The sequence below is a fragment of the Aythya fuligula genome, chromosome 2 (genome assembly GCF_009819795.1).
Source record: "Aythya fuligula isolate bAytFul2 chromosome 2, bAytFul2.pri, whole genome shotgun sequence".
Lineage (NCBI taxonomy): Eukaryota > Metazoa > Chordata > Aves > Anseriformes > Anatidae > Aythya > Aythya fuligula.
The window spans coordinates 112930806-112949082 of NC_045560.1; the positions used below are offsets into that span (position 1 = coordinate 112930806).

At 35.7% G+C, this 18277-nt stretch overlaps 1 protein-coding gene across 1 annotated transcript; it reads right to left on the reverse strand.

Moving 5' to 3' along the window:
* Nucleotides 1-16177: 16177 nt before the first annotated feature.
* On the reverse strand, nucleotides 16178-18005 carry PPDPFL (pancreatic progenitor cell differentiation and proliferation factor like). The gene is made up of 4 exons (XM_032183210.1): nucleotides 17937-18005; nucleotides 16923-17012; nucleotides 16735-16834; nucleotides 16178-16345 (listed from the first exon to the last, which is right to left on the reverse strand). Exons 1-4 carry the CDS (start codon nucleotides 17989-17991, stop codon nucleotides 16333-16335), a joined length of 258 nt encoding a protein of 85 aa, XP_032039101.1. The 5' UTR covers nucleotides 17992-18005; the 3' UTR covers nucleotides 16178-16332.
* Between the last annotated feature and the right edge of the window lie 272 nt (nucleotides 18006-18277).

Consider the following 18277-nt stretch of genomic DNA (forward strand, 5'->3'; position numbering starts at 1 on the left):
TATACATATATATATATATATACTATATGTATATATACTATACATATATATATATACATATATATATATGTATAGTATATATATACATACGTACATATATATGTATGTGTATATATATGTATGTAATATACATGTGTATATATATATAAAATCAATAATATATACAAATGTTACTATAAATGTTTCTGATAAAACAATACTGCTTTCTGCTGTCCGAAAGAAGGGATGCAGGAGCCAACAGTAGATTAGTCTGCATAAATAAGTTGATGTGATTTGTACTTCGGTTCAGACATTGTCCAGATCTACGCTATCATCAAGCCATATCCTAGAAGCCAGCTGTTCTACATCTGTAACATTTGTATCTCTCTAATTCTTGAGTAAGTTTCCCTGAGGAGCTGCTTTGCAGTTAAGGAACAGTTGATATGCTTTCATGTTCACTGGGTTTGAACAACTTAAACCTTTTCATCCAAAAATAAATCTATGCAAATATTAATGAAATGCTGTTACTGTCCACAGTAAATTCCTTTTTACTGGAGGTCGCTGGTTTGCATAAAGTAAAAAAGTGGAAGTTGTTTGCCTCCTTGGTTGCCTCCTTGCCAGGGCTGTTTCCCACACTTTATGAGTATCACCCTTTGTAATCGTCTTATATGTATAAGCAAGCTGTTAATTTCCAGCAGCCATCTGTGGATTACCATAAAGGCTCATATTTCTTATGTCATAAGATACTCTTGAAATAAAGCCATTATTTTCTGTTGTTCACCTCCCACTTATTTTTTTTATTTTTGCTGACTTCTTTTTTTCTTTTCCTGATCTTGTTATCTTCCACAAGGAATATTCCTTCCACAGGAATATTCTCACTTTTTATCATTTATATTTTGTTGTTGTTGTTAATTTCTCCCACTAATTTACCATTAATTGAAACAAGAACTATCAGCACATAAATCTTTGTCTTTTCCAATTAACAGTCTTTCCACCTACCATGCTTTTCAGGAGAAACTATTCTTTTAGCTTCCTTTTCTTTGTCTAGCTTATAGAAAGGTATACAATAAAAATCAAAGAGAAATTTTACTACACCTATATACAGAATATTTATCATATATTTTAGTAATATTGTCTCTGAATTCTCAAACTGTGGCTGTGGCACTTAGGTTGGAAGTAGGTTATATGAAAGGAAATGAAGTTTGTTCTCATGTTATTACTGTGGTGTATCAGGGTATAGGTGCTGTGCCTGTATACATGCTCAGTCCATTCAGCACATTAATTCCTGGAGTGCTTCAGGAACTTCCCAGGTAGTCATCTGCACAGGTGAGATAATGGATCAGCTAGAGGCAATGAACCAGCTTGAAAAGTTAGCGAACCTTCACATCTAAGTATTTGACTGATGGTTACAGGAGCCTTCCAGGTGTTAATTTCAAATGGTTGTAGAAATTCCCCTGAGGCAATGCCTGTTGTGTCTAGCACAGTTTGCATGCGATTAACATTCTGGGTGGAGTGTTCCAAAGTGTCATTACTGCAGCAGTGTCAGATTGTGCATGGATAAAAACATTTACCCAAGTCAACAGAAGCTGCTCCTGCAAACTGATGACAATCTTCTGTATGCAGTTAATTCTCATGAAGCTGTACAGCAACACCAAATGAATTCTTGGTTCCAGTGTGTCATGGCAGTACAGAACTGCTGCAAATGCAGTTGCTTGACACATGGCATTGCCTTGTAGAAGAGCAAAATCTTACTAATTTAATTGAGAGGGAACTTAGCAACAGGCATGGATTTGTCACAGTAGTTGGCTTTCTCCTTGGCATAGGCCTGTGAAGTACCTGTTTCCATGGTCATATTTTAATGTCACAGCTGCACAATTCCACTTTCTCCCTTGAGCTCAGACTGGACCATCACAACTTTAGAAAGTTCATATGAATATTGTATTTCCTAACTGCGTTCAGATAATCTCTTAGGTGTCCTGAACTACTCAGAGGTTCTTTACCTATTCCCCAAGGCACATCAGCAGCACTGCGTACTTCTTAAATTCATGTGCTGCAGCTTGTTGTCATAATCTGCCAGGGCTAATGCCTGTTTCAGGTCGTCCTAGGTCTGGTGCTTCACTGTTTTTTCTTTGTTCAGTGACTACTGACACTCATATTTTTCTCAGTTAAACAATATACTGGGCAAGAAATCTTACTCCTCTTGAAAATGCTGATTTTGGAAATGGAAAATGATTTCAGGGAAATGACTGAAAGAGCCTTCACATACCTGTGCTTCTGTATGAAGGGCTTCCTTATCCTTAGAAAATAGCCTCAAATGCTTTCTTGGATGATTTGGTTGCTCTGAGTGCTCTCGATGACAAGCCCAGTTTTTAACCAAGGGAACAAGAGGTGGATATTTTCTTAGTATTATTAAACACAGTATCTTTTATGTTATGTATTTAATCACTGATCCCATAAATGTAATAGATTTTCAAGGTCACTCTCTTCCACTCTGAGTATCTGTTAAGACCACAAAAGCTTCAAAGTGTGATCTGAAAAGGCTGCCTATGATTTTCTATTTTTTTATGACAACTATTTCTTGCACATACAAAGAGAGGCTGCTTATTCCTTCTCCATTTTGTTACATTGCCAATGTATTTCAGCTTACTTGAAGCTATTCTTCTGCTATCAGCTTGGTCTCCTTTGCTATGTTATATGGAATTCACTCACAACCACTGAGCTCCAGCAAAGTCTGTTTTGTTCAGTATCCCTTAAAACATGACATCTTGTTTAACATGAACCTGTGGCCTGCCACAACAACTCTGATGGGAGTCAGTCTCCTGGTCAGGAGTCTGGGAGAGAGGAGAGAGGTTGGAAGGGCTGGAAGATAGCAGTCTCTGCTGTGCGATACTGTGCACCAACACAAGAACATGGCTGTCACCAGCTCTGTGGATATGGCCTTGCCTATATCCCTGTCATAACTGCTTCACACACATTCCCATATCCCACCTTCCGCACATGAGAAAATACAATTCTACAGATCTTATGTGGTACAGATTTGAAATAGAAGGAGCCTGGAGGTGGATCTGGGCTGAGCACATACAGACAGGATGAAGCTGATTTCCTTCACCCTAGGTGCATTTGTTTTTTAACGTTGAGCCCATGGATCTCAAAGAGATTTTGTTATATATCTCAAAATCTATAAAATCCATGTTAGAGAAAAAAAAAAAAAGTTATATTTTTGGCCAGGGGAGGTTTAGGTTGGAAATTAGGAGGAATTTCTTTTCACAAAGAGCAGTCGGGAATTGGAATGGACTGCCCAGGGAGAGGTGGTAGAGTCACTGTCCCTCGGGGTGTTCAAGGAGAGGTTGGACGTGGTGCTTAGGGACATGGATTAGTGGATGATGTTGATGGTAGGGGGATGGTTGGACCAGATGTTCTTGGAGGTCTTTTCCAACCTTAACGATTCTATGATTCCATGTTTCTATGCTGTGCACAGGTAGTTTGCTCCTACTCAGACCTTGGGCACTGTTTTCAGTGTCTCCAGTGTCTCCAGTTATAAAATTGATCTCCTTAGGTTCCCTATAAAATCAACAGAGAAAGGCAGGGTGCATTCATTTAACCATGCTTTGAGCCAATGTTTGGCAAAAACATTTTTTTTTTGTTTTTGGTATGCAATAGTAAGAGCTGTCCAAAGCCACCAGCTAAAATATGTGCTTCAATTTGTGTGACTGTATACACGAGTATTTGAAAATCACATAGAAAAGATGAAGCCTTTCAGTCTTTTCTTTTTTCCTTTTTCTTTTTCCCTCACCTATGTGAATTATGATTTAGGTAATTTTGTTGTTGTTCTTTGACTTTCAGTTTATCCCTTGGTGAGTGACTTTTGCAAAATTGACTATTAAATTCTTAAAGATGATAGAAGTTAATTTTGTGGAAATATTTGTGGTTGCTACATTGAAAAAATCTGGGAAAAAATAATCTGCTATCATAAGGCATGAGTTAGAAGACTTGGCTGACTCAAAAGTAATTTGATTTGCATTCCTGAAATTAAGAGTGCTTACCTAAACTCTGAGCAAAAAATTGCTCATGCACTTTTGGATGACACTTCAGTGAGACCAGACTTCACAAATGTTTTCACCTAGAGTAAGAGAATGGTAGATGCAAAAATTACCTTACCTATACGAAGATCCTAGAAAACAAACTGCAGCAGCTCCTGAAAACATAGAAAGGTAAAAATATGGACATTGGGTATGTTGATCATTTAGATTCACTAGTCTCATGCCTTTTTTCTCAGAGACTCTAAATTAAGGTGGCACTTTTTTTTCTTTTTTTTTTTTTTTTTGGGGGGGGGGGAGAGAGGAAGAGAGAGGGAGGAGTCAACTATTGCAGATTTTCTGAATGACATAGTCTTACTTTAATCTTCACAGATCCCTTTAGTTGATCCAAACTGAAGCCTAATCTAGCATACACTAGTATGAATTCTAACAACAGGGCATTAAGAAAAGATACCTTTCTCTTTTTTATGTTTTTCTTTTCCAGCAGCATCAAGGACCATGGACCTTGATGTTGTGGACCATGGGCTCAATGACCTTTTGGGTTGGATTTCAAAAATTTGGAGTTTTGTACTCATGTACAAACATGAAGGAATAAATTAGGTATTTATATTCTGAACCATGAAAAAGCAATTAGAAACTGTGATTTATAAATCGCATACTGAGTAGAAATGTAAAATGGAGAGCTGCACAAGTTTAGATGGCTATCTGAAAACCACATTATTTAGCTCATCAAGGCAAGTAAGGATATGAAGTTATTGGAAATGTCATCTTTCGAAAAGGTTATTAAACACCTTTATTTATTAAAAGGTCATGTTGCATTTTTTCACTGAATCAATACCAAAATCAGTTATTAAAAATAATTCCAAGCGTTTCATATTGGTGTATATATATATGTATATATTGGTTACTGGAACCATCTATTCTGTCTGACTCCTAAAATTAAGCAGTAGACAGCAGTCACATTTTGCACAGCTCTGAGCACATTGTTGATACCTATCATATGTTAAACAATGTAAATCAGTCACCATAACTAATAACTTACAAGCCATTCTGTTTGTTTTTCTGTTTATTTACCAAAATTTTGCTTGGATGGCAATATTCTGCAACTCTGTATTTATCCCCTCTGGTCTCTGTTGAAGAAGTCATATTTAATTTCACTTCATAGAAAATCAACAAACAGAATCATTTATTCTAGGGTAAAATGTGTTTTTGAATCCTTTTAGGATGGAGATGGCTTATCATTGGAAAGTTATTTAAATTTTCTACTGTTCTCACTTCCATTTATAAAACCTGCAGTGTTTGAAACTGGCACGTTGGCTGCTAAAAAAAAAAATGTATTTTCATACAGATTAGTCATTTCTGTAGCATTTGTAAGCACACACACTCAGAAAGCTATGTAAGGAATGCCAAGGACTCTGAAAACAAAATACCCATTTCCACATCACTTTCATTCTAATAGTAAAAGGATAAAGCTTATACATAAAAAAGATAAACATAATGACACATTATGGCACTAAAAATAAATACTCACTCACACACTATACTGAAGCGTGTATCCCAGGGACTGCTGTTCTACTCAGTCATTTTACCTGTTGATCCTCTTCCTACTTTGGAACAGCAATAGACCCAGCAGATGAAACTCGTCATTCCTAGATACACTAAGAAAATAAAATCCTGTTATACGAGACTTCTAGCAGCGTTCAGTGCCTCTGCAACCTCACCGATTTTCATTTTTGGTGAATTGTCCTAAATATGTTGACTATATGAGAAGAAAGCATATTTTTCTATGGTATATGTAAAGGCCAATCATACATGTATGTTCAAGAATCAATGTATCTTTAAGCCATGGAAATTTTAAAATTCTGCTTTAATCTATGACCACACCAAAACAACTTGCCTTTTCTGAAATATGCTTCTCTTATAGTACAGAGGTAAGGGTTTACTATTGTTATTATGATCAACATCATCATCATTATTTTAGTAGAAATAAGATCCAATCTTGAGTAAAGAACAAGATGTCCACAAGACAAAGCTTTGTTAATTGAGGTTTATCATGGTTTTTTTTAGACACAAACTATTATCAATAGACAAAAGAACTGAAGAACATTTTGGGTCAGCATGGTTGATATTAGTGATTTTGGAATAGATAGCAGTTTTTCTAGTAATAACAAATTAAGACTGTTACTACTTTTGCAGGTGGCATTGCAGATTTTAATGCAGTGTTCAGTGAATGTTTTAGCAAATAGTCATGAGAAGTATTGGGAATACTTCTGGACTTGGCCATTTTTCTCAATTTACTGAGGGATCAAATAACTCATTGAAGGATCCCAAGCCAAAAGAGAATGAGAGAGAAATTCAGACAGAAAAGAAGGAAGACATAATCTATGCATCATTTCACTTGATTAATCGTTAAAAACTAAAGCAACATGCCTTTAGTGCGAAAAAAAAAAAAAAAAAAAAAAAAAAAAAAAAGTATGAACTCAGATTCATGATACTAAATCTAGTGGGTTTATGAGAACATTTTCCACAATACAGGCTAGGCAACTTCACCCAGTAAATGAGGACATGTTAATATATTGCATGATCTGGAAAACAGAACATATGTTTTGTATATTTTCAGCCAGCTTAGTAGCATCCACTACCAAAACTATAGTGCCTGATAGATAAACCACACTGGAAGTTGGACAAGGTAAAATTTTATTGCAGTCTGAAGCTCAGCTTAAAGTAAACAACATTTTAATACTTGCATAAGAATTATTACGACTATCATGATTAATACTTTTAATATTATTACTGTTAGGTTTTAATAATAAAAACATTTTTAAATGCACAAAGTATGACCATTCCTAAATTCAAGTTTTTATGTACATGCAAATAATATACATGAAAATTCTTCTTTTTACAAAAACGAGTCAAGCTGCTAGGAAAAAGAAAACTGCTTTATAAGAATTTTGTATGTTCAGAAGCTATTTTCCCTGCAGAAATGCAAGCACCATTACACAGCATCCTTGATTATAAACTTATTCTAGTACAGGCCCCACTAATTAGGTAAAGACATCATTAGTAGTGCTTTGGTGGTTTGATATGAGAGTAAAGACAAGGAACTAGGAAATGAAATAGATTGCTTTATGAAATATATGCAGCATTACCCTTTTTATATAAAATAAAAGAAACCATGCTAATACAGTTTTAAGATTACAGACAGAGATGTTAGTATATGCAAATAAAAGTTTATGTGGAAATGCTAAACACTATGTTGCATAAAATAAAATAGTAATACTAATTTTGTGGGAGGGGTTGTAGTTCAATAAATATGTAGTTTAATATTTAATGGGCATTATAATATACGTGTTTATAGAATTGCAAACATGGTTTCAGAAATAGTAATCTTTCCATTTGATAAGGCAGAATGTTGTTACTTTGCCCTTATATTAATACAGGCTTTGCAATAACATTCTACTTTTTCTTGAAAGAAAAGTCTTGTGCTTATAGGTGTTAGGTTTTAGATTCTCACTACTATATGCTGTGTGTTACAAATCACTGATGTTAAGTATTCCCATTCCTGTTCAGCCAGGGGCATGGTTCGCAGAAGCAGAATAGTTATGACATGGTAGAAATCAATCTGATAACAAATGGTCATTTCATTTTTTTCAGAAAACTGAAGGAGGAAGAAGCAAGCTGAAGTCAGGGGGTTTATATTCCACATTCTGTGTTTCTATATGTCCTTTCTCAAACCTTTCTGGCTTTCTATTTCTTTAAATACTGAGTGTGCATGTTGATATTTCTTAATTTTTCATTTACAACTCATGAAACAGCCCCACACAGCCCCACAACTTTAGAATTCTGTGTTCCTATTTCATGCTATGTCAGAAAGACATTAGACAATGCTAAAGGAAATCCTGGTAATTCTGAAAAGGACAGTCTTAAAAGCGAGATTTTGTTTTTGCTTTTACTGCTTAAATTGTGCCTACACTTTGTGGTGACCCAAAAACTGCACTGTTCAATAAATGCTGAAAGTACAAAGAATTCTTTCTCTGCTTCTCTCACATGTGCCTTTACATGCATTACCATAGGAGGCTCATAAATGTGAAGCATCAGAGATGAGGGTCTTTATTTAGCTGAGACACATAGTAATCTGATACAAATGTAATGCACATAATGTGTGGACTTGCAGATGGAATACTCTAAGATCTCCAAATGCATGTTTTAAATAAAACAGTATTTTAAGACCATTTTTAAACTAATGCATTCAGACAACGTATGTATTCTCTATTATCAATTCATGAATCTGCTTCTGCTTCATGCACTTGAAATAAATGTTGAATTGACTTGCCCACTAATTATAGAACAGTGCTAAGCAAGCCTCAGCACAATAACTTCAGCTCCAGTGTCCTGGGTGACTTAGGTAATACCAGAGGCACTCAAATTTCTTGGAAATAAGGAGCTACATGAGATGAAATACTCATGCTGTATTTGTAGTACAGTATTTCAGCAGCCAAATGCAAGTGGTGCTCTTTCTAGGTCACTCCTTTGCACGTGGGAAATGAAAGTAAGGTTTATTAACTGAACTTTACATTTGCCTGAATACTCTTTTTAACCCTGAAAAGATACCATGACGTATCCTTTATTTGTTCGTTCTGAAAGTACATCCCTGTTATCAACTAAATGGATGCCAAAGTAGCTGAAATCCTGCTAAAAATATGTCCTTACATATATTCTGCCTTAAGCTGCATAGTCATGTTTCATATTGTAAGTGATGTAGATTGGAAGTAACTGCAGATGATGAACTGCATTATTTTAAATTAAATGCATATCAAAATTGCAATAGTATATGTTGCTAGGTTTCAGGGAGCAATTTTCAGGAGTTAAAAAATAAGAGCATCATTCTCTTTTTATCCATTTAATCAAGAGTTTCAACTCTAGAATTTTCAGTTCCTATAGCTGGAGCATTTGTAGGGTTTAAAAAAAAAAAAAAAAAGTACCTGAATCTTTACTGTAAAATGGTCAGCAACCTCCTTCACTACACCCGTGACAAGAAATGCTTCTCATGTTGTCTGGAACCCAAGTGATCCTCCAGATTTTCTTCCTGAAAACATGTGGCAGTCAGTGAGAGCTCAGTTTATTTATCCTGCTTACCTCCTCTCAGTCTGCTTATTTTGTGGCTCTAGTTCACTGCCACTGCTGAAAGGAAGGAAGAATCAGGTCCCCATGTGTACATAACTATAGAGGTTATTGTTGCTTTCTTAGAGATTAGGAAAATGGTTTCTCTCTCTGACATTGAAAGTTAATGTTAAATGCAACTCATTCTTTGTAACAATTGTCAGTCAGAATATTTTGACATGTTTTTTATCTGTCCTTTTACTGAAATAATGCAGATTAAAAAAAAAAAAAAAAAAAAAAAAAAAAAAAAAAAAGGAGAGAGAGAAAGAGAAAGAGAGAAAGAAAGAGAGAAACAGAGAAAGAGAGAGAGAGAAAGAGAGAGAGAGAGAAAGAGAGAGAGAGAGAGAGAGAAAGAGAGAAAGAGAGAAAGAGAGAAAGAGAGAAAGAGAAAGAGAAAGAGAGAAAGAAAGGAAGGAAGGAAGGAAGGAAGGAAGGAAGGAAGGAAGGAAGGAAGGAAGGAAGGAAGGAAGGAAGGAAGGAAGGAAGGAAGGAAGGAAGGGACGGAGGGAGGGAGGAAGGAAGGAAGGGACGGAGGGAGGGAGGGAGGGAGGGAGGGAGGAAGGAAGGAAGGAAGGAAGAGATGTTTCCAGCGAAATTCTTAAATTCTTAAAATTTTAAGTTGAGTACACACCTGAGGTACTTCTCAAGGAGTTTTTGCCTGGCTATAGCACATCACTGTGTTCCCTGTAAGGACTTAATCCACATTAATGCAACATGTGTATAAAATCTGAGGGGAATCAAACAAGTATTTCCTTCAGAGAGTAGCCCATAAAAAAGCTGTTAAACAAAACTCCCACTAGCCATCACACAACCATCAACTTGTTTCAGTGATATTATTTTTCTGCCAAAAAGACAAGGTTTATTTGAGGTAAAAGACTTTGCTGCAGTTCCATCTGCTGTTTTATAGCAAGGCTGTGGACTCTCAATCCAGTTTCCTTATCTGAGAGTTGATACAACATAAAAGATACCGGGCAGTGCCTGATCTGTCTGAACTTCTAGTATGTCCTTGATTATTTCCTGAAATATTTAATTCCTTTTCATTTTTTCCCTCCTTTTCCTTTTCCTAACTTTAACTTTAACTTTTCCTTTATTTTTTTCTTCCAGAGATTAAAAGATGGATGTCCTGGAGATGGGTCGACCCAATCTAGGATAATATAGGAATTTCTGAATGCCCTGAATGACCTTTCTACATAGTTTCTGTGTTGTTGCTGCTTAGGTACAGAAAGGTATTTTTTTTATTATTTTTATTATTTTTAATTATTTCAGAGAGTAACTAAAGAGAGTGAGTGAGCATTGGCATAAACATAAATATCTCTGAGCCTAGTGATCCTTATTTATGTTTATAATTAGGATTTTAAGTAGGTGGGAATGACTACCACAACAGTCCATTTTGTAACCTTTTTATTTTTAACTTCATATCCACCACCAAAGAATTTCCATGTATTTATTACAAAAAGCACTTTCATCCCAGTGAACTTCAGCATTAGGTGACATTGAAGAAGAATTACCTTTGGTTTGAATAAATCTCAAATGACTTTCCTGTTTGGGAGCTAAAATAAATGCTGTGAGAGTGAGGAAGCTAAATATATAGAGGATGTAGTATTTGATTGATATTGAAATAGTCCTGTTCTAGCTGAAAAATGTTTGGGACAATAAATTGTACTCATGGCATGCATTCCTTTAAAATATATAATAAAAGCTGTGGATGCTTTAATGTCCAAGAAGAAGTGAAAAGACAACCATATTCAGAATTAGCTATAAAGGCTTATGTAATATAATACCTAGCAGCTGACGTCTTTCGAGATTAATGTCAAATGCTATGTTGCAAAATGCAGAATAAAACTCAGCCCTTAGATGGGAAAGTTGAGGTCTGCACAAATTTAACTTGGAACTCTCAAGCAGAGCTGCTTGGTCGGTGGAGCACTGCAGTAATACAGCGTGGGTGTTTAGAAAGCACTCACATCATGGAGCTGCCCCCTCCAGATAACAATCCTGTTGCATTCACAGCAAGTTAGCAGATACAGAGAGAACAAATACCTCCCTCTCTAAATACATTAACCAATACTGACAGAAGATTAATGAAGGACAATAATTATGACAGCCAGGAAAAATAAGGACGGAAAGTAACAATCTGTTTTCTTAATGCATTTCAGCCTGTCATTCTTTTTCAATGAAGACAGAAATACAAAACAACTAATGCTTCACTTATGAAAAAATTGTTTCTGGAAAGCACAAAAAGAGAACAATTGTTTGTTTGTTTGTTTGTTTTAAAACTGATTGCATTTTTTGCAGGTGATATTTTATTGTGACAATAAGAAGGAATTACCACATACCATGTATGTTTGCGTTGCCTTTTACACTCAAGACTTCACTTGATCTGCTACTCTCATGAGGAGATACTCTAGCTCCCAAAACATTCTGTTGGTGTGATTCAATAGTAATTCTAGACTTCACCTGAATTTAAACATACAGTGGGGCTTAACCGGAGTCACAGCAGAATTAAATTAACCTGGTTAAAACATAACGGGAAAATACCCATTCAAAACAACTTATCACATTATGTATTTTATCCCTAGTAACATCCTTTTTATTTCTGCACTATTATGAGGCAGTAAAAGTTGCAGTTTAGAGGTTCTTGGAGAGACAGATTACATCTAAAATAGTTTCATTTAAGAACCTGTTATAGATTGCAAAATCTTCCTTAAAAATTAGCACTAATTTTGAAATGCAGATAATAATATTTATAATGTGATTTACACACAGAGAGACAAATACAGAACATTTGTAATCAAAAGGTGATTGAAAATCATTTTAAAATGAAATTAAAAAAAAATAAAAATGAGTGCAAGTACTATTTCATACAAATAGTTTGTTGTAATGAGTAAGGCCTTTAAATATATCAAGATTTCAGATATTTAAGTCTTTTCATTAAGTTTCATTTTCAAAAGAACTGTGATGAAGCATGTGGTTAGGGTCCAAGATTTCAAACTGTCCAACATTTTTATGCTATTGCAATACCACAATATAACCTTTTTCCTTCTCATTTAGTTTTCTTAGCAATGGTTTGTATGTGCTCACGTTATCTGAAACAAGTAAACTACGGAGTGGGAAACATACTCTAAAAGCTTGGCTTTTAGCTTTCACCCACAAAAGCAAAAAGCATATCTCCAGCTGCTTCCATCTATTGATCCACTCCTATTGTGTCGAAATAATTCCTGAAGTAGGTATGGCTGGGGATTAAATAAAATGATACAACCTCTTCTGAAATCGCTGTCAAGGTCCTTGAAGAGGTGGTGAAATCAGCACTTTAAAACTTTCTTGTTTGTTACTTGTGTCATGCATTCATGACTAACCCCTGAATTGCTGTTCAAGCAGAAATTCAAGTTGGCAAAAATGGGAAAGATCTGTAAAGGTGGGGGTGATCAACTGTAGAATTTTTTTGCTAGGGTGTTTTACGGACTTTCCATCACTCGTTAAATCAAAGTCAGTTGTAGGTGTTTTTCACTTTTCTTGGAAAAAAAAAAAAAGCAACAGAGAGAAAATAATAATAATAATAATAATAATAATAATAATAATAAACCTGGATAATTTCTTTTGGAAAAATTATTCAAAGTACTGATGCATTTCTCCAGGACACCCTGGCCTTAGCCTCCATGATGCCAGTGGTGAGACTGACACCCAGCCAATTCTGTCAGTCCTCTTCTGTTACGGTAGATACTGAATCTCAGTGCACTCTAAAGATGACAAAACATTTTTATCTTGTACCCTGTACTGCTACTTCAGCTAAATAACTAAGGTGGGATTACAGGTTTTGCTTTATGGGTACAACTGAAAATAAATTCTCTTGAAGCCAAAGATGGCAAAGATTTAAGAAGATGCAGTGCTTGACAGCTAAGAAAACAATGTTTTGAATGTACAGGCCCTTCCTCTTCCTGTTATGAGTTGATTTTATAAAAATATTCTCTTGCAATTGTGCCCCATCGTAATGACTACAGAAACTTATATATTTCTACTTTTGAGAAAAAGCCAATAGTGTGACTCTGAACATAAAATTGATTATTGTAAGTGGAAGCTGAATCTTCTCTTTTGTACAGGAAGGTGACACAAGTTTGAGAAACAGTGATTTCTTTTTCTGCAGTTTGAAGCATAGAGAAGCAGAAAAAAAGAAAAAATAAAAATAAAAAAAAAAAAAAGGAAAAAATGTTGTTTTTGTTTTTCCCTGGCTTCCTCCCATTATACTGATCTGATTCTCTTCGTTGTTAGTGATAGCCATTTTCTATTACAAAGACATATCTCCTGGTGACCACATGCAGTATATTTCACACCTGCTACTGCTTAAAATGGCATGTGACAAAGCGCACAAGAGAAATTTGACAGAGTCCCTCCATAACTGAAAAGTCAGCCAGCACACTGAACATGGTCGTGGTCAAAATTTTCATGGTCACCAGCTGTGAATGCAATAATCCAATAAATATTTTGCACACAATATTGATCCTGGCACTGAATGAACCCTGTTTAGGTTTTCCTTTGCTGAAGAGTTGAGAAGTGACATTAAAGGTGTGCTTTCATGAAGAAATAATATATGATTAGTTAACAAAAATAAAATAAAGGAAAATGAAGAGGGATTTGCACATATTTTACATTTCAGGAAGGTGTGATATCACAAACAGAAACAAAGCTTTAAAGTAAGTTACAAATGAATGCTAAAGTACATTGTTTATGGGAGTCTTAATCAATGCACATATTAGAAAAAAAAAATATTCCTGACAACTCAAATTGAGTTTGATTTGTGGTTCATTCTTTTATTGAAAACCTGTTTCTTAAGTGGGTTCACTTATCATTCTTGCTTCTACAGAACAGGCTATTATACAAAAATAAAATCTAATTTCTTAGAAATAGCTATAGTCCTTACAGTTAATCCTTACTCTTGTACATTCAATATATGTAGTATGACAGTATGATACTTTTTTTTCAATATGCAGTATGACATATGATGCTCTCATAAAGTCTCTTTAGCTCACACGCAGGCAAGAAAATTCTTGAAAGAAAAAAGCAAATTTATATTTCTTCCAAATTCTAGCCACCTTGACATTGCAAAACAGAATCTGTAAGGCCATCACTGTTGTATACTTGGAAGTGGTGGTGTCACAGTCCCTGGGGGTGTTCAAGGAAAGGTTGGACCTGGTGCTTAAGGACACGGTTTAGTGGGTGATATTGATAGTAGGGTGATGGTTAGACCAGATGATCTTGGAGTTCTCTTCCAACCTTAATGATTTGGTGATTATTATTTACATTTTGTCCTACCTGAATTCAGATTTTATATATGTATAGTTTCTCAATCTTAAATTCTCTCTCTATATTTTTTTTCTTTCTTTCTTCTATGGCTCCAAGCATCTCCAGAAACAGCTTGAATCACCCTTCCAAAATTAACAGTCGTAGATTCCTCTTCCCTTCTTTTACAATACAAGGTTACATTAAAATGTGTCTTTTTCCTACATTATGTTTCACCCCTCTTTTTTTCAACTCACATAAAAGTTTAAAGTGGCTAAAGAAGGTATGTCACTCCTCTAAGTTTTCAGTGGAATTCTGAATTTTTCTACTTTACATGACCAAAATAACATTTAATACCAAAAACAAACAAGAAATAGTGAATAACAGTTTGTATTAGAGCCCCAAAATAAGTCACATTAAATCTTTATTAATACAAAAAAAAAATCTTTATGTAAAAAATAGTTCATTCTGTACACTTAGAGAAAGGATAAAGATGAAGCTGCACAACAAAAATAAGATAAAAAGATACAACAAGGTAATTTAAAGATTCCTGAAACTGTGTGCTTATCATTATGTTCTTTTCTGTTGTCATGTGCCAGGCATCTATTACCTGCACCAAAATTATAAGCTTCCTGAAACTGGTGCTTGATATACTTTAGATTTTTAAGCATAACCATAACAACTACTACTTTATAATGCAAAAATGTTACACTTATATTGAAGTTTGCGATTGTTACTTCATCCAGTGATGGACAAAGGTCAGATAGATTTGGTGACAGTACATCAAAAGGTTGCATAGATGCACAGAAGTGACGTCATCCAGCAAAATATTTGTAATTTTCTATGACCATTGATGCATTTCAGTCATACCCAGTAGAATAAACAACCTGATGTACTGCTTTGCAGTGCTGAAGGCCAAATGAAAGTATACTACAGTACATTTCAAAGCAAGATTCATGACAAAGGTAGACTTGGTTAATAACATTATTTGAGTTGAACATACTGCCAGTTCCTAGACCTAAGAAACTAAGCTGACAGACAGCAGTGAATACTAATAGTCACTTGAGAACAAGTGGGTCTTTAAGAGGCAGGTGAGAGTAATCTAAAAGTAAAACAGAGCTGCAGGTATCAACTCTGATTACGGTTGCTCTTCTGCTTGGCAAATGTCAGAGTCCATTAGGATTACTGGTTTCTTGTATCTCTGCTATTTTATCTTTAAACATGCATAGACGTGAATGAAAGTTGTACCTGTGCATTTAAGGTTGGGATCTACACACCCAGCTGGAACAAAGAACAAACTGATTACTGTTTCTTTGTGTAATCAGGCTTTATAAAACCAAAGTTATTAGCAGGCATGCTTGTAAACTCTGCTCACCGTTAGTGCTACTGAATACATGATAAAAACATACACCTTACAGTCCAGAGTAGGAATGCTCTGTTTTTATCCTGTTTACAGCAGAGTCATTGTCTACAGAGCTGACATATTTGAGGTAAAACTTAGATACAGTATCAGCTATTGCAAAGTCATCCCATAAATATATTTCTCCTAAACCTACACTATCTTACATCTTTTTTTCCTTTTTTCTTTTTTCTAAGTATCCAAGTAAGTCATCAGGATATTTAATCCAGGTAACTTTCATTAGTCATCTCAAATTATAGTAACTCTGTAATGAAAAAGGTAAGTCATGGACATGTCCATTAAGCAACATTGTTTAAGCTACTGCCAAATCTTTTTTTTTTTTTTTTTGAAAGTACACCTTTCCTCTCTCCTAAACGTTTTGTTGTCTTCTCGCAGTTGAACCCGGACATTCAGAAGATCCCAAGCCTCTTGGAAAAATAAGTCTGTGCATAGTATCTCAGTCGGTAATTCAGTTTGCTGTCATATTCAACTGTTGGCACTGCAGAAGTATATATACAAAAAGGTTATGCATAAGATTATCATTACTTTTTCCACAAAGGTATTTATCTGCCTAAGTATTTTTGGATTCATTCATGTAATCTTTTTAACAAAGTAAAATGGAACTGCATAAGTAGGCGTGCAAGTGCTACAGGTAGATGATTTAATAAATATTGCTACAAATGACAATAATAGTCACTAGCAAAATACATAATATGAGTCCAATTATTAAAATGAAAATGTGGGAAGCTTCTGAAGCCATACCCTTGCAGTATCTTTTTTTTAAGTTATCAAAATAGCATTGTTCCCCCAGATTGTTTTAGCTGATTATGACTTGTTTAATAACACTTTTACCAAAGGGAAAACACAATGAGTAAGAACAGGACTCACCTGCTTGCAGATAGTGTTTTTCTGCCAACAGTTGGTGGAGATGGCTCACAGTGGAAAAAGCTTTTTATCCACCAACATTTATCAAGTAATTCAGGTAACCCTGGCAAAAGGGAAAAAGCTCGCACTGTTAGACACTAGCAGAATAACAAACAGAGGGACTCCAGAATACTGCAAGAAGGGAACAATACCATGAAATGCTTTGTCCTGGTCTGCAACATTCACAGGATCTGAAGAGCAGGAGGAGCTGGAAGAAACACTGGATTCTGAGTTCTGTCTTGCTGTTCACAGAAAAGACGGACATACATTATGGAAAAAATGAATGGATTTCCATACCAATACATTTTCAGACCTGCTAGTATCTCAGATAAAACAATGTTTGTAAAAGATAAACTTAGCTACAGGCACTTAGCTGCTGAGTATGGCTTCAATATTTTATATACCAATTTACTTTGGTTGTTTAGGTGTAAGCTTTTAACCTGAGATCAAAATGATCTCAGTCTACTTACAAAAGCATGTTGAGATCTGCTTGTACAGATTTCATGAAATCAGCAATGTATCTCATGATCATTTACACAGTATACTATAATCAGGCACAAAACAACATCTATACCTTCCATTGTGATACAATTAAAAGTACTGTATTTGTACTATAGCATTGCACCTTGTGCTACAGGGTCTTAAAAAGACCAGATGTAGTCTCACACTGGCAACTGCTTCATGTACTAAGAAACAAATCTGTGATTTGATAATGCATTCTAAATCTGCAAAACAAATATGAAATACAGCTAGAAGCCAAGATTTGTTTGCCTAATGTTTTTTCAATGTCATGTTTTATAGTAAGAAGATTGATACCATGCATTCCTAATGAGCTATTCTAAAGAGAGAAAAAAAAAAAAAAAAAAAAAAAAAAAAAAAAAAAAAAAAGTAGGTGAATAACCAGAAGCAGATACTCATTAAAACTGCAGTTCCTGGATAGAGGAGGAAAAAAAAAAAAAAAAAAAAAAAAAAAAAGAACACCTCTCCGAGCAAGTCAAAAAAAAAGACCACAGCAAAAACACCCTCTTGCCTCCAGCTCATTCACAAATCTCCCGAAACACTTCCTAACTTTCTCCTGCGGCAACAACTCGGGTGTCTCTCAGCCCCCGGAGCATTCCCGAGACGGGGGGATCGCGGGGCAGCTCCGCACCCCCCAGAGCACTTACTGCGGTAGTACTGGTTCTTGGCCAGCAGGCAGCCGGCGGAGGGTACTGAGGCCATAGCAGCAGGGAAAACGCTTCTCTCCAGTGGAGAAGCAGCCGTCGGGAGGACCCTATATAGATGGGTCACGGCGGCGGGTGGCCCTCCCCGGGGGCGGTGGGACGGGACGGGACGGGACGGGATGGGACGGGATGGGATGGAGCCAGCTCACGCCGCAATGCTGCCCCCAACCCGTGTCCCCTCCGTGCCACCAACAGTACTGACAGTGGCACGTGCTTGGGGCACAGCCTGGGACTTCTTCCTCAGGGCACTTTTCCGTGGTGCATTAAAAAAAAATAAAAATCTT

Excerpts from the sequence above, each read along its gene's own strand:
- PPDPFL (XM_032183210.1), bottom strand. The coding sequence starts at position 17,991 with ATGGCCTCAGTACCCTCCGCCGGCTGCCTGCTGGCCAAGAACCAGTAC. Across the intron at positions 17,013-17,936 it reads CAAGAACCAGTACTACCGCA|CAAGACAGAACTCAGAATCC; the intron begins GTAAGTGCTCTG and ends TTCTGTGAACAG. Across the intron at positions 16,835-16,922 it reads CCAGGACAAAGCATTTCATG|GGTTACCTGAATTACTTGAT; the intron begins GTATTGTTCCCT and ends CCCTTTTGCCAG.